This window comes from Aspergillus niger (assembly GCF_000002855.4).
Source record: "Aspergillus niger supercontig An05".
NCBI classification, from domain to species: Eukaryota; Fungi; Ascomycota; class Eurotiomycetes; order Eurotiales; family Aspergillaceae; genus Aspergillus; species Aspergillus niger.
The window spans coordinates 905-16,384 of record NT_166521.1 but is presented as its reverse complement, the minus strand read 5'-3'; the positions used below and the strand labels follow the sequence as shown (position 1 = coordinate 16,384).

At 48.8% G+C, this 15,480-nt stretch overlaps 6 protein-coding genes across 6 annotated transcripts; 3 read left to right on the top strand and 3 right to left on the bottom strand.

The window, feature by feature from the left end:
- Positions 1-546: 546 nt before the first annotated feature.
- On the top strand, positions 547-1,587 carry An05g00060 (hypothetical protein; the record flags this gene model as incomplete). Its single annotated transcript, XM_001390543.1, has 3 exons — positions 547-773; positions 869-1,004; positions 1,060-1,587. The coding sequence occupies 3 exons, from the start codon at positions 547-549 to the stop codon at positions 1,585-1,587; spliced, it is 891 nt and encodes a 296-aa protein (XP_001390580.1).
- Positions 1,588-2,100: 513 nt separating this feature from the next.
- On the bottom strand, positions 2,101-3,645 carry An05g00050 (uncharacterized protein; the record flags this gene model as incomplete). The annotated part of the gene is made up of 3 exons (XM_001390542.3): positions 2,101-2,301; positions 2,353-3,385; positions 3,479-3,645. The coding sequence occupies 3 exons, from the start codon at positions 3,643-3,645 to the stop codon at positions 2,101-2,103; spliced, it is 1,401 nt and encodes a 466-aa protein (XP_001390579.1).
- Positions 3,646-3,901: 256 nt separating this feature from the next.
- On the bottom strand, positions 3,902-5,407 carry An05g00040 (uncharacterized protein; the record flags this gene model as incomplete). The annotated part of the gene is made up of 1 exon (XM_001390541.1): positions 3,902-5,407. One exon carries the CDS (start codon positions 5,405-5,407, stop codon positions 3,902-3,904), a length of 1,506 nt encoding a protein of 501 aa, XP_001390578.1.
- A 1,243-nt stretch (positions 5,408-6,650) lies between these two features.
- Positions 6,651-7,910, top strand: An05g00030 (hypothetical protein; the record flags this gene model as incomplete). Its single annotated transcript, XM_059747829.1, has 1 exon — positions 6,651-7,910. One exon carries the CDS (start codon positions 6,651-6,653, stop codon positions 7,908-7,910), a length of 1,260 nt encoding a protein of 419 aa, XP_059603707.1.
- Positions 7,911-8,368: 458 nt separating this feature from the next.
- An05g00020 (uncharacterized protein) lies at positions 8,369-10,362 on the top strand (the record flags this gene model as incomplete). Its single annotated transcript, XM_059747828.1, has 2 exons — positions 8,369-8,476; positions 8,515-10,362. The coding sequence occupies 2 exons, from the start codon at positions 8,369-8,371 to the stop codon at positions 10,360-10,362; spliced, it is 1,956 nt and encodes a 651-aa protein (XP_059603706.1).
- A 240-nt stretch (positions 10,363-10,602) lies between these two features.
- Positions 10,603-14,485, bottom strand: An05g00010 (uncharacterized protein; the record flags this gene model as incomplete). Its single annotated transcript, XM_059747827.1, has 4 exons — positions 10,603-10,670; positions 10,884-11,051; positions 11,102-13,547; positions 13,607-14,485. 4 exons carry the CDS (start codon positions 14,483-14,485, stop codon positions 10,603-10,605), a joined length of 3,561 nt encoding a protein of 1,186 aa, XP_059603705.1.
- Positions 14,486-15,480: the final 995 nt, after the last annotated feature.

The following is a 15,480-nucleotide window of genomic DNA, read 5'->3' as shown; positions in this document are numbered from 1 at the left end:
CCCAAATCCGCCAACTCGCTCAATTGCACGCTAAATAGATTGTGGGCCTTTGAGCCATGGCGTAGACTACTATCTAGTATCTACTATCTACAGCATGATGGCAGACTAATTTCGTACGACCGTTTTTGCGAGGAAAATGATGTCTCAGGGCTGAATCGCTGGAGAATTAGCTAGGTCGTGTTTATCTACTGTATCTGTATGTTTACCACGAGTCCCTTTCTTTCAGGCCTAGCTTAACTTGCTTTTTGGGCCTTACCATATCCGAACTACTAGTACCAAACGTACCAAACTAGTAAGGCTACCTACTTAGTAGTGATGGGAGTAAGATTGACATTGTTGTGGTTCCTTTCATAGTCCTGAACCCAGTATTGCAACCGCTCGTTCACGTCTATCCATCTTGTTGAGGCATTTGTGTCTCTGCTGCTTAGCGGCAGGTATCTAGTCCTCTCATATACCTACCCCTTCCTTCTTTGTCAAACCACGGTAGCTGGAACTTCATATCCCAACGCGCATCCTTGCCCGATTCCTTAGCTCGCATACGAAATTATGGACGCGCCTCAGGTTCACGTGGATGCGCCGGAGAGCTCTGCGAACGTTGGAAAAGAAGGCGAAAGCACGCACCCTCTAAAAATTACGAGCGACCGTGATGTGGACGCAGTGAACGAAGGCCAAGCAGACCCCACTGAAGACATCGATCTGCCAGACGCTGGCGCAGCTGAGCCAGAAACGGCACCAGCACCGCCCAAGAAAAATCCTGGCTTTCAATTTCTAGAGTAAGGGCCCGTCTCCTTTTTCCAGCACAACTTTCTGTTTTCCACGCCTTCTTTCCCTGCTTCTGTACATGACTCTGTAACTTACAGTCTTCCAGCTTTCTAAAGTCACCTATCGTTGAACTGATTGTCGGAACCGGAGAGGGCAAAACTAGCTTGTCAGCACATCAAAGTCTGCTTTTAGAGTCGCCTGTCCTTGCAGAAAAGGTCAAGGCTTTGGGTGAATCGAGCTCTGTAAGTGATTGATGCATTTTACTCTCTTGCATGACCGCGCTCTGATACCTGATAGCGTTGCATTGAGCTTCCCGAGGAGAATGTGGAAGCCTTTGGTTATTTCCTCCAATTCCAGTATACCCGCGATTATTCCGCCTCCCAGCTTGAATCCCATACCGAACAAGAAGCAGTATCCGGTGGAATAGATGATAGTGGGGAACAATTGTTGAAGCATGCGCGAGTATACACCTTAGCCGACAAATTGGGGATCCCCGCGCTCAAGACACTAGCACACTCGAAGATCCATCGTATAAACAGCACCTCGCATGGCGAGATTGCATATGCTCGCTATGTCTACATGAATACTCCGGTCGACGATGTTACTATCCGAAAGCCAGTGGCTACGTTCTGGGCCCTGAGGAGCCACATCCTGCGCCACGAAGCTGAAGACGAATTCCGAAAACTCTGTCTTGAGGTTCCCCAATTCAGCTTCGATGTTCTTAGTCTTGTCCTCGATCAGAAGGAGAAGCGTGCTCAGGACAAGGCAGAGTCAGAGTCAGCTGTGAAAGGAAGCGGACGGAAACGACTTCGGAGTGGGTTATAGCAAATGAAATGGTTTGAAGATATGATTGAATCGTACACCGGATAATTGGGAACACGAATGCCGCAACCCTTTGCTTGGTTGCAGGCAGAAAGCCAGAAGGTACATCGTCCTGTACGACATGAGAACTCGCCTAATGACCCGCAATTTGTCGCCAACGAGCCCCTAGGATTGCCTGCTCCAGCTATACTGCATTTGGTCCCAGGGCTCAGTACGAGGATTCTTCCCTTTTACCGATCCCGAGTATCTTTACTCGTGCCTAACCAAAATGGCTGGTCCATACAGCTGTTCTAGGGCATGTTTACGCAAACTTTCCGAGTAAAGCTTTGCGACCATCGCAGTCACTCCCTACCATCCCTGGCCGACTGCTGCTTACCTATCAACATATGATGTATGCCTACCAGAATTAGTACGTAGCGGGATTCAAATGCTACAGGGCTCTCTAAATCGGATGCTTTATCTAAGGAGCTATGAGGAAGCAAACCGGCCATGAATTCTGGATACATCAAATGATCACTAAGTGGCTAGAACTTCCACTTCTTCTATAGCCTTTGGCGCTGTGGTCAGATTCTCGTAACCTTGCTGAGTAACGTGGACATTATCTTCAATGCGTACTCCCCCAACATTCCAATACTTCTCAAGGACGTTGGTATCAATATATTTGCTGGTCTCAGGGGAGGTCAGGTACGGTTCGATGATGAACCGGCAAAAGTAGATCTAAAGGATTATTTAGCGAGTTAGCAATCAAAAAGGGTGAGGAAATCTTACACCTGGTTCAACGGTGATAACTGATCCTGCGGGTAAACGGCCCCTCACGCGTAGATACTTGAACATGGTGTCTTTATCTGCATAGTTGGGGTTGCCACCAGTATCGTGGGTGTCCATGCCCAGATAGTGGCCTAGACCATGAGGGAAGAAGGCGACGCTAATCCTCTTCTCGAACAATTCGTCTTCAGAGCCACGCAGAATTCCCAATTTGAGCAAGCCCTTGATCGCAATGCGATGGGCATGCGCATGGACATCTTCCCACTGCACATTTTCTTTCAACATTGCGATAGCCTCCAACTGCATCTGTAGCACAATTTTGTAAATTTCCTGTGTTTCACTGGTAAATCTTCCACCCAAAGGAAAAACACGCGTGATATCAGCACAGTATGTTCTGTACTCCGCCCCAGCATCGATAAGGACACTTGACTTCCCCGCCTTGGTGACTGGATCAACTAAGTCGTCATCATTCCTTCCATAGTGGAGAGTGGCTCCGTTCTGGCCGCAGGCAACGATGGGGTGGTAAGCTTGATCACGGGCACCATTGGCGATACAGGTTGCGAGGAAAGCAGCCTCAATCTCACGCTCATTGGTGGCGGTCTTAGATGCTTCAATGGCAGCTATATGCGCCTTGGCGGAAATGTCATTTGCCTTTCTCAAGAGCGCGATCTCATATTCGTCCTTGACTACACGCGTGCTGTCGATGGCTCCCTTCAATACGGAAGTATTGGTTTCGAGAAACCCGTCGAATTTGATTCCTTCTGTAATCTGGCCCTCGATCGCAAAGGCAACAGATTTACCATTCCCATCCGAGGCAATAGAGGCCAACGTGGCATTTACATCGGTAGTGTGTAGCACTTGGTCAACATCGTAGAGTCTCAGTGCCTCTGCAACAGACATGGGAAGACCTGACCAAATCACATCCTCTGGATCAATTGGTGGGATAAACAGGGTCAATTTATCAGACGCAATGTTATAAATCAGAGACGAATCTGGCAGCGGGCACCCTGACAAATAAAAAAAGGGTCGGCGTTGTCTAAGCCATGAAGCTTGATTAGCTTTGCAAGCCTTGAGTGATTGAGCGGCAACGGTAGAGCATATGGAACAGAGCTAATATGAGCTGTCGTACCTGAAGTGCATCGCCTCATCATTATCCTCGATCAGTCGAGTTTTCTGTGCTTCAAGGTAAATAATCCCATTCCGGCCAGAGCCGCCCACTTGAAGACGCTCGGCAACCCGGCGGGCATGGGCTTTGGCAGGGTATCGGCCTGCCAGAATGGAATCCAAGGTAGTCATGATTGGGGTTTCCAAGTGGATGTTAGGAAGCGGTCTTGAATCAAATGACTGTTAGGAGGAAAACCATGGGCGTCGAAGAATTTGAATCCGGCGGGGTTAATTTGCGGGGTTTATTTTGGCGGACTCTGTTGCCGGTTATCATCGCAACAGCGCGGCTATCACCTTACTCAGACAAATCTGACCATTCGCTTAGATAACTAGTTGATCCATAACTAATCGTATTTAGCCGCGTGAGCAACAATCATACAGCTGTCTGCTATCTGAAGGCTTCACTGCCTTGGCTGTCAGGTGCCACGTCTTCGAAATCTAACTCCCACTTATCAACATCCGCAAATTTCATCGCTTGCAACCTCAATTCATCGCTAAGGAAATGACTGCCCAGGGTAAACTGTGCAGTGGACTCGGACTCGGACTCGGACGCCTCTGAGTCCGGGGGGGATGACAAAAGGGATGATAAAGGCGATGTATCAGCCAGCTCATTCTCTTTATTAGGTCCCATTGTTCTCAAGGTTCCCAATCCGTGTGTCACTTTTTTAACTCCAGGTTTTCTTGCCGTGGCATTCGGCTGAGCCGCAGGGTTCCGGCCGCCTGTTATCTGGCCTTCGACACTATTTGCCATTGGCTGCGGCCCCTGTGCAGTTCTGGTACTTTTCGCGGATTTCTGTTCCACCAAGTGCTTTCTTTGTGCCCGGGATGACCTCTTGGGCGGTAGGTAGTACAATTCGTCATCGTCGTCATCCTGCGCAGTGGCGTAATGATCGCAATCACTTGGATCTTCTGGGATCTCAGAACCGTCCATACCAAAGCGTTTACGTTGTGAGCGGTTCCTCCGAGGTAGAAGCCTGTCTTGAAGGGCTGACGTCGGTAAGACCAGCTTCTTACTGGTTGCCGGCTCAGCTGACTTGTCTATATGCTTCTGCTGCGCCACTCCAGATGGTGACATCGTATGTGTCGGGCTGATTGGCGGGCTGCTCATGGGAGGGGCCAGCGTTTGGCTGAATGCGCCAGGGGAGTTCTGGTTTTGAGTATGGCCAACAGACACATCAAACCCGCTTTGTCGCCAGTGTGATGTAGGCGATGTGGCAGGCGAATGTTCGGTATCTTCCGAGTCTGATTGAGAAGCATATGGTGCCTCGCCAGATAGTTTACGCTTGCGCGACCCATCACTGGACGAAGTTGGATGTCTAGGCGATGGTGACGCAGTTTGTCCGATTAGGAGTGGCCTACCCCTTGGGAGATTCAAAGGGGTGGACTCATCTTCCGGGCTCAAACTACCGAGGAAAACATCATCATCAATGTCAGAGGAACCGTCCTCTGCTTGCATCATCTGCAAGATGCTTGGTTGCCGGGGCCTCCTTCTAAAATTACTTAATATCGAGCTTTCGAATGCGGGAGTCCCTGGGACTTTGGAGTTTGTATCGCCCTTTCTCCCGACAACGGAGAGGGTTGATGAGTACCCTCGAGCTCTCGTAGCCGGGCGACTGCCTGTGTTCTCACGCCCCCCAATGGGCGAAGACTCAATGGCATGTTCTTGTGCTCTCGTTAAAGGCGTCTGATTCCGCAATTGCCGCCTGATCTCCGAGACTTGGCCACTTTGGGCCACCTCAGGAAATTCCATGACGACCTGGTTTGCGTCTTCTGTGGGCTTGGTGTTTGCCTTCGAGGATATACCATGCCGTCCAGAGATCTGTTGACTTTCATTTTCGACGGCTGGCGGAACCTTGGATGTCAAGCGATTGCGTTTTGTGGGCGGCCTCGGCATTTTGCGATTTGTGTCTAGAACTGTAGAGACTTGTGAGTGATAAGGTCGAGGTGAAGGAAAAGGCGGGCCTGTATTTGGTGCCGTGCCCTGCTCAACCACACGGAGGATCTGTGTATAGCACGGGGCTTTGCGTAGGTAGATAACGCCTACAGGGTGTCTTCTGTGGCTTCGGAACAAGTATAACTTGTGTTAACACTGTGTAAACAATGATATATGTGCGACAAGGCCGATGATGGCACTGTGTTGTATCTAACGAGCAGGGAAGGTTGATTAGTGGTTTGCAATCAATAGCAATCTCCATGGAGGCTTTTGCGCGTCCCGTTGTTTTGGCGGGAAACCTGGCGCGCCGAGAACCACGCGTGCGTGGGGTGTGGATCCACACGTATACTTTTTGTACGATGTACAAAAGTAACTAGCAACTTCTAACACAATCAAGCTGCCCCATTGATTGTAATTTCTATGTTTGAGCTTTTCCTTCACTGTTCGCATTCACAGGATCAGTACAGAAACGGCAGGCTATATTTCATTAAGGATCCAGCAACTATACTCACGCGGCTTTCAAACATATCACGTCTTATTCTACTTACAAGGTAATTGACTCTGATGATTGGTTGATTGAATAGTTAATTATTGAACAACAATCTGACTGATGGTCACCCAATCTCGGCTTCCGAGAGATCTTATCCATCACCGTACGGAGTACATGAAGGTTGGACAAAATGATCCTAATCCATTTGTGGAGAGAGGGGGTGCATGAAAACCCACTCACTGGTCTAACCAATGCCGATAAGCGAGCCCAGGAGCTATGACAGCATGCTAGGGTCAGTACCCATAGACAGTAATAAGATGATGCCGGTTGTTTCACTGTGACTAGTACTTACTAATACTTCTGACTACTGTGGACTGTCAATGGCGAGTTGTTTACCGTAGCCGTGGGCATACGTCATGGTCCTGCCTGGATCGACATCCACAACTACGTAAAAGTTCATCTTGGGATATCATGATTAATACAGGTAAAATCAAAATCAAGATAACCTACTAGTATCGACGTCATCTTACGCCCTACACAGAGGGGTTGAGGAATACTTAAACAGTCATGCCTCACGACCATGCCGGTGGACAATATCCACAAGACAATCAATCATTTTCATTAGAGTATATGCCTCATTCACCTCCTGCCTCAGCCCTGACGCAAAGCCTGATAGAATAAGACACCAACGTGCATTTGATTTGACTGTCGAAAATGGCCAACATCATGGACCCCATCGATGATCCGTCTTATAACGTCGAAGCAACGGAACATGCCTTTGGTACAAGCGCGTCAGACCTTCGTCGCGACGTCAGTACCTACAACAATGATGCGAACGACACCGGTAGTGGCTCGTATGGGTACTCCGAAAATCGCCACCCAAGCAGTATCACTGACTCCATTGATCGGAGGGCTGTCGGCGATCGGTATGACCGTACTGCCGGCATCTCATCTAATACTGGTTCCTACGCCCAAGGTGCTATAAGCCCGAGCCAGAAACAGTATCTACAAAACACAAGTGAACAACCCACGCAGCACGAGTCACCACTTCACCAGTCTCAATACAACGCCCCGGGTTCAGCCGAGTTATCATATGGCACCAATGTTCTAAGGCCGACAGTTGCCGGATTCCAGTCGAGCAATGTTGAGAGCTCTGGTCCGCACATGGACAACAACTTTGATAACATCAACTCCTACAACTCAAAAGAACTGTGCGGTCAGGGCTCTCAGAATATCTCACCTCGCCATCAGTCCCAGCAGACTATACCTGCTGCTACCGAGTCATCGCATGGTTCTAGAGCTCCATCATCGACGGCCACTGAGTTCGAGCCGAGGAACACTGAGGACAACAAGGAGCCGCTTATCAAGAGTAGCTATGGAAGCAGCAACGCCCATGGGACAGGAGATCAATATCCTCAACATGACTCGTTTCTGCGCCAGTCTCAGACTAGCATGTCAGGCCCTGCTGAGTCGAGACATGGCACTGAAGTTCCAGCGTCAATGGCCACCGCATCACAGACGAGCAATTCTAGGAACACGACTGGACCGCGCGTGAATAGCGGTCGTGACACCAATGCTGATGCCAGTACCACTGATATCAACAAAAAGAAAGGCGAGAGGTTTGAAGGGAATCAAGATGACGACATTACTGGGGAGAAAGTCAACGGTATTGCAGGCGTGATCCCTATCTCTGGCAGTGCTGGTCCAACTACTACTAAAACTTTCGACCCTCATGCTGAGCTCAGCGAAACCAGTAAGAACGTCTCTGCAACAGCGTCTACAGGTAATGACGGCGAAGACCGAAAGGCGCCGGCTCGCCAACATAATCCAGCCAGCAGCAGCTACAACACAACGAGAAGCAGCGATGAACAGTCAACCGCCAACTCAGAGAGGGGCAGCGGATTGGGGAAGAAAAGCCACTCGGGCACAGGCGTAGGTGAAGTCCGGTCTGCTGAATCTCGGAGTGCGGTTTAAGCCTGCTACGATGTGACTTACCGGTTGTATATTAAATCAATAGGCAGGCGGGAAGACGTGAATGTAAGAAAGCTTCACATATTGTTTCCCGTGACTAGTTATCGGACAGCCATAGCAAAGCACTTTAGCCAGGTTCCATGCCTCGGTCCACCAATAAATAGTATTTGCCTTTATTGTTACCTGTTAGTAGCATTGACGGGCGGCAAGTAAGCTCCGTGCCGAAGTAGGTAAAGCACCTAGCTAGTAGCATTGCTGGGTTCCTCTTTAAGGGCAAAGATTATTGTCTTATTTCCCCTCATATGGGCGCCAATTAAAACTGCTAGTGGCCGCGTGGGCGACAGTCTTTGTGCACCCTTGAACACAACAACGCCCCTTTGGCCTTATCATTGGCTTCATGTTGTCAAAGCCATACACTGTCCGGGATCTGCGTTTCGCATGCACCGAGGGCTGAAAGCATCATGTCTTGTCAGGAACTTGACAGTGATACTATTCTCGATTCAACCTCAGCAAAAAAGCGCAACAATTCTGAAGCAACCGAGTATCCCCGAAGGCGCGCAACTATAGCGGTATGTTGGATCTCTTCCCCTCTACAACCCTCACCAAGTACCACCCGGTGCCGTCACATTTCCTATCCCCTGGTACTAGCTCTGCTACGAAAACAAGTAATACTAATGTGCGTGCGCTGCTACAGTGCCAGATCTGTCGTCTACGGAAAACGAGATGTAACGGAGCCCGCCCAAGATGCCAGCTCTGCGTAGACCTGGATGCAGATTGTGTCTATCGTGAGCCGGGCATCAAACTAGATGCCGGTGACAAACTGATTATCGAAAAGCTGAACAGAATAGAAGTCTTACTTCAGTCGAAGTTTGCAGACCCCATCGGCCAGTCTCCCCTGTCATCGAATTCTTCCACGGCTGCCAACCTTGTCCAAATTAGTAGCGATGATGCTGTCAGTCTCGCCAACATACCTACCAGGACAATCGCGGTGGGTCTTGGATCATGGGCAAATCCACCGACAAGCATCTCAACTATGCCCAGAGTACATACGACACCGGCTTTGCACCTTCTACAATGGCCTCTCATTCGAGAACTGGTCGCTGTTCCTTATGATCCTCATACACTTCTACAGCTAGAAATGGCTCGTGAGCCACTTCGGCTCGAACCTCCTGTGAGCTTAGATTTATCAAACGCACTTACTCACGCTCGACTTTTTTTCGAGCGCGTAAATGTTTGGTACGCTTGTGTCAACCCATTGACGTGGCCTCGCTATTACAAGATGGCTCTTTCTCGGGACTTCGAGAGAGGGCCTGAAAGCTGCGTTGTACTCTTGGTTTTGGCACTGGGCAGTGCCAGTCAATATGGAAGTATATCTTGCCTTTCCGCAGATGAGGAACTTCCAGGACTATCATATTTCTCCGCAGCTTGGACCCTTTTGCCGGCTGTTATGACGCGCAATTCGGTGCTTGCAGCGCAATGTGTCATCTTGGCATCTGCATATTTATTTTACATGGTCAGGCCCCTTGAGGCCTGGACGCTACTATCAAATGCCAGCATGAAATTACAATTACTCTTAGGTAACCCCTCTCGTGTTCCGGGGCAATGGAAGGAGCTGAGTACAAGAGTGTACTGGAACACCTTACTATTTGAAAGTGATTTGCTTGCCGAATTAGACCTACCACACTCGGGGATTGTGCATTTTGAAGAGCTCGTCGATCTCCCTGGGGGCTTTGAACCGGAAGATGAAGAAGATGAAGAAGACGAAGGAAGCATACGAATTGAAGAGAAACTAGTAGATGCGATGATAGGTCAGGATGAGCTCTGGTATTTCTTGGCTGAAATTGCCCTAAGAAGGCTGCTCAACAGAGTCAGTCATATGATCTACCAAAAAGACAGCATCTTGACACTCGCATCTCTCGGTCCTATCGCCTCAGAGCTAGATTTCCAGCTGTCTCAATGGTATGAAAGCCTTCCTCAGCCTGTCCGGTTTCCTCTATCTGGGGGCCCAACTTTAAGCCCCATTCAAACAGTTTTAAGGCTTCGCTACTTTGCCTGCCGTACAATAATATATCGGCCTTACATCCTGGCGGTCTTCCAGAATGAGTATGCATGCAGTGACCCGACAGTAAAAGACTGCTGCCTGCGGTGCTTGGACGCGACATTGAATCAACTCGAGCATATAGACAGACATCGTGAAGGTCACCTGCCGTACCTCTGGCAAGGTGCCCTTTCCATGGTCTCTCAGGCGTTGTTAATCATGGGGGCAACCATGTCACCGACTCTCTCATCGCTGTTGCCTCCAGCGACTCAGCTAGACGGTATCATATCTGGCGTCATAACGGAGGTTGGCAGATATGCGCGGCTTGCACCAAGTCTAAAGTTATCTGCCGAGATCATTCGTGATGCGGAAAAGAGACGCCAGGTGTCCCTCGCGTCAGCGGCCAGACGAGGTTGAAAGAGGCACTTGACTTGCAGATTCCCAAGCTTGCATATATCTGCTCCGTATAAAGGCGTCAGGTCCTTATACATCATACGCATCTTGTCAGTCCACGGGGAACAGTGGACATCGCAGCAGTCAAGGAGGCAATCGATATGGAACACCGGGTATGCACATGGTGTACATATCTCTCCGAGATAGCTGCAGAATTGCAACTCCAGCAGTATATTTATCGCAAGATATCACAGCTGAAAGAGCTTAGATAGAAAGGCAAGAAATTATGTGATCTTGCAGGTACTTGTACAAGTAAATCACATCTCTAGGTTCTATCAAGACGCATAATATAAATATATATGAATGAATAAAGGATGATTATGATGACGATGCTAATGATGATGATGATGATGATGATAATTAGAGTAATGAAATACAGATAGAAACAGAGATAAAATAGTAATAGAGATGAAAACGGGGAAGAGGAAGTTTCAAGTATGGTACATGTAAATCAAAGCCCCGCCATCAGATCAGTACCCACTCACTACCTCTTTTTATGAATTTATCAAGCATCATACCAATATCATTCAGGGCAAACCGACAAACGTAGAGTCCGAAGAACTCTGCAGCATGGCGAGTGCTTAACTCTAGGCCGACTAATGTAGGCGAAGAATGCCTAAGGCCAGGATCTTCGACTTGTTGAGCGATTTGATCTAAGCAAGCCTGGTTAATACTGCCGAGACGATATAGGAGGGTCACTTACCCAACACCTGAGCTGCATCGCAGAGCCGTGCCAAGGCACCCATGTAGTTATTAGATCCATTGTATTGTAATTGAGATACTCTACGCCTCAAAGGCTGTGAAGTGGGCAGAGACGTCATTGGAATGGTGTTGACTGTCGCATTGTCCTTATTGGTGTCCTTCGATGCAGGTAGCGAGGCCGTCGCACTGACCCCGGAGTTCTTCGACCGTAATTTACGCCAGGAGGTCAAATATGATTTGCTCGGTACATTCGATGGTTTTGAGGGCGGTGCATCGACGGTTGCTGAGTCTTCGAGAACTTGAGCCGACTTGAAGAGTGGCATGGCGCCCTGCACTCCTACCTCGCTCCCTATCTTCTTGGACAGCGACATTTGCACCTGGTCAAGTACACTTTCCAAAGATTGCATTTCTTCCAATACGGCATCGGCATCGTAAGTATCGACCTTTGCCAGCTTGAGTAATGCTGCAGTTAGCAAGTCGCAGTTCGACACCTTTTCTTCGACTGCCTTGATTTTCACGTTCTTCACGCGCCACACGTCTCGAGGAATAAACAACTTCGTGGACAGATAACCACCACGTGGGTGAGAAATTGTCTGATAGATACAGCGCATGAGCCAAAATGGACGTAAAAGAAACGACTCTGGGCACGGCTCCAATGGAAGAGGAGGATCAGTGGCCAACAAATTTGGGGATCCAGGGCTTGTCGGGGAATGTATATGGCTATCGAATATATTGAGTCCGCCACTTGGCAAGCCATTCGCAGACATCATGGCAGTGGTGGGTGTGGGGATTATAGGTATCGAACCAGTCATTGGTAATTTGTGGGTATCGACGGCAGGAAACGCATTGCTTGACGGACTGTTTGGGGACTCAGCGAACGGTTCTGGCCCTGAAACTGATATATTTCTCAGACGAAAAGTTCCCAGTCCTGTATTGAGCTTTCCCAAATTGTCTGGTGCTGAAGGTACTTTACCGATGGGACGTGTTGGGGATGGAAGTTTCGGGAGCTCACGGCCGTCATTGTCCCGAGAAGAAATCTTTTCCGAGCTAGTGTTACATAGAGCATCTTCGTTGAAAGATCCAACTGAGACATTCCGAGTTTTTATGGGCGCGGCTGATCGTAGAGCAGAGGCAGGTCCCGATGTCCGACCTGGCTGATGAATGATAGTAGAGGCCGAAGCCGTACTATCTTTTGGAACGGGCGGTGGCCGAAAGCTGAATGGGTCCGTACTTGTTTCGATTTTTAATTCTGTGGCATACTGACCCGATAGCCTCCGTGCTCGCACAGTTGGCGTTGATGTTGAGGCATGTCCCGAATTTGTAGAAACTGAGAGTGCGCCATGACTTGGGGGAGAAGCGCTAGGTTCGAAGCCCTTATTATCAATGAAGGGCAGACTTGCATCTTCTGTCAAGGGAGTTAGGGCCGTCATAGTATTGGAAGTAGTAGGGCCATCCCGCATTCTGCCAGAAAGGCTACCCGATCTTGACTGGCGGGGAAGAGCGGACTTGGACTGAATGCCAAATTCGAAGTCATCCATCACATAGCCTCTAGTCATTTCCTCTAGCAAGCGCTCCTCTTCTTCGGCTTCTTCATCTAGATAACCAGTCCTAAGATCATTGACACCGTCAAACGCGGGTTGTTCTTGCAGACGCTGCGTTTCTTGTCCGCGTGTCAATGCTATCTGAGCCTCCCGTTCAGCTTCTCTCACCTTCTGCTTCGCCATTTCGATATTTCTCCGAGCATTGGCCACAATGTCATTGCTGCTACGGTTATCATCTATATCGACTGCTGGTTCCAGACCTTCATCATATGCAGCCTCCACAGCAGCATCCAGGGCAGCATCAAATTCGGCCTCAGTACCCACAGTATGATGAAAGTTCCCCCTATGTCGCAAGTATATTGATGACACTTCTGAACGCATCGAAGCTGGGGACGATGCGCCAGATTCATCGATGGTGTCGAGCCAAGACGTGGATTCATTGACTTCCTTCTTATGACCGGCCAAGGAGGACAGGTCAGACTGGCCAGCAGCATGACTGATATCCACTCCCGAAGTTGTTACTTCCGAGGATTCAGAAGCATCCATGTACTCAAATTTCGATATACGCCGGGATGATCCAGGATAATGGCGACTGATCGAATCATATGATTGGGCTGTAGCCGGTGTACGATCACCTAGCGGCGATGGCAATAATGACTGGCGCGGTGGGTGATCCCAATTGGACGCTAGCCCTTCTGCCAGATCAAATGGTCGAACCATAGAACTGCGCTGCAAAGAGGCACGCTTCTCTCTGGCCAACTCCTCGTTCTCATCAATGATTGGATGAGATAAGTCACCATATGATTCTTGACTTAGCGGGCGCTCAGGGAGCGCTTTACTATCCAAATCTCGAAAGGAAAAATCCATACGTTGTAGCTCAGTGACTCGTACCATGTATGTATCTCGCTAGAAGAGAAATTGAGTTTTAGGATTGAAAAGAAGTTTATGCCAGTCAGAAGACTCACTATTTCTTGAAGTTTTTGCTTTTCGTCTTCTCCTCCGTCGCTCCGAAGCATTACCAAATGTAGGAGTTGACACGCATCATTGTAAGCCTCCATAGCCCCTTCGAAGTTCGCCGCATTGTCAAGAAGAACTGCAGTGTTCGCTTTCTGCAACGCTTTGGAAAGCATTGCTTTCTGTGACTGTCCCCGCTTTCTCTTCTCCTGAGACTTATCTCCCTCAGAGACCAACCGCGGTCCTACCTCTGCTGGTGCGTCAGGCCCCGATGCACGTGGACTATGTGCCTCTGGAATTGGGCGAGCAGGAACAACGCTACCTTTTCCCTGGGCAGAATCAGGCCCTGAACCGTGTTCCTTGACCCAGGGGTCTTGGAAAAGGTTATGAGGTATTTCAGTCGCTCCAGAAAATATCCAATTAGTCTGTGGCACTGTCGCTCCTACCACGTCGACTGAGTGACTTGATGGGGGATCGCCATAATTTGACGTGACTGACGTTTGAAAAGGGTGATCCATATGCGATCCATCAAAAGTATCCAAAGTCTCCGGTATGTGGAATCCGTCATGTATTTCAAGTCCCGTTTCGGAAGTTATCCGGCTTCGATATCCCGAGCCATCACTATCGTTACTATGTCCGCCATGGCCAGTGTTCGGCGAAGGTGATCTAGGCACTCTAGCATAATCGAGTCGACGATTATGTTCCGGTGAGTTTTGGCTAGATGTTGTAGACTGCGACCAGCGATTCAAATTGCCTAGTCCTTCACGGATGAGACTTTCATCGGTCTTGTCCAGCGATACAGCAGCTTGTGGCAAGGCAGATTGTGTCGGAGTTCCTGAACCGATTCTGGAAATGTAATCCGCGGTATCCGGTTCCTTTGATCTAGACATAGCCTGTGATGCGTTTGGGGATGGATGAACGTGAGCTTTGTCTATCGGGTCACTATAACTTGACTTTCCTCAACCGTGTACGATTGCGTTCAACAGTTGACTCAAATGAAATACGAACAATCGTAAGGCGTTCTTCGGAAAACGCAGATAACGTTTGTTCACAGAATCCCAATGTTGCGACACCGTGACCGCAATAAGAGACTAGCAGGTTACAGAATGGCAGAACCAGCCATAAAGATTACCGACTTCGGCTTTCAGGTAGGTAGTATAGCACCGTAGAGGATGGCTTGGCCAGTGAGGGAGGTCCTTTTTACCGGAAGCTGATGTGTCCACAGTAATTCTGCAGCCTGAGAAAGTCCACACAAGAGATTTGTCAGCTCAATTGCTGTCTTGCGCCCATACCAGAGTACTCACTCCGGTTGCATAGTGTGTGTGTGTGTGTGTGTGTGTGTGTGTGTGTGTGTGTGTGTGTGTGTGTGTGTGCGTTGACAATGCAATTGGCAGATTTGACGTTATAGGATGCGCATGCTCCCCTTATTCATGACAAGTTTCTCCCGGTTCTGGAGCACAACAGGTAGGTGGTATGCACGGAATTATAATTGACAAAGTGGGTCGATACACTAGGATACTTTCTCCTTCTCTTGGKTGAGATGTGCTAGTAGGACGCTCGATGAACCCGACGGTAGGGATTGAATTCGGATCCGGAATTCGAGTCCACACAGGACCTTCCAGCACACTAGATGGATAGTTATTTGTTAGTAAAATATAATCGATGGTGCAAATCATACTTGCGACTGCTTGAGATAGGTCTTCACTCTTCTGAATGATGATACTTAAATGTAGCTAAAAGGCAGTGTGTCAGGACATACCAAGAGCACCCTTTTTGATAAGCAATCAAATCACAAAGAGGATAAGATAGGTCAAACCGGTCTATACGTCCAGGCTGACAAAGAAAACCAGTAATCTCAAGTTAATAGCCAGTGATTGTACAGGGT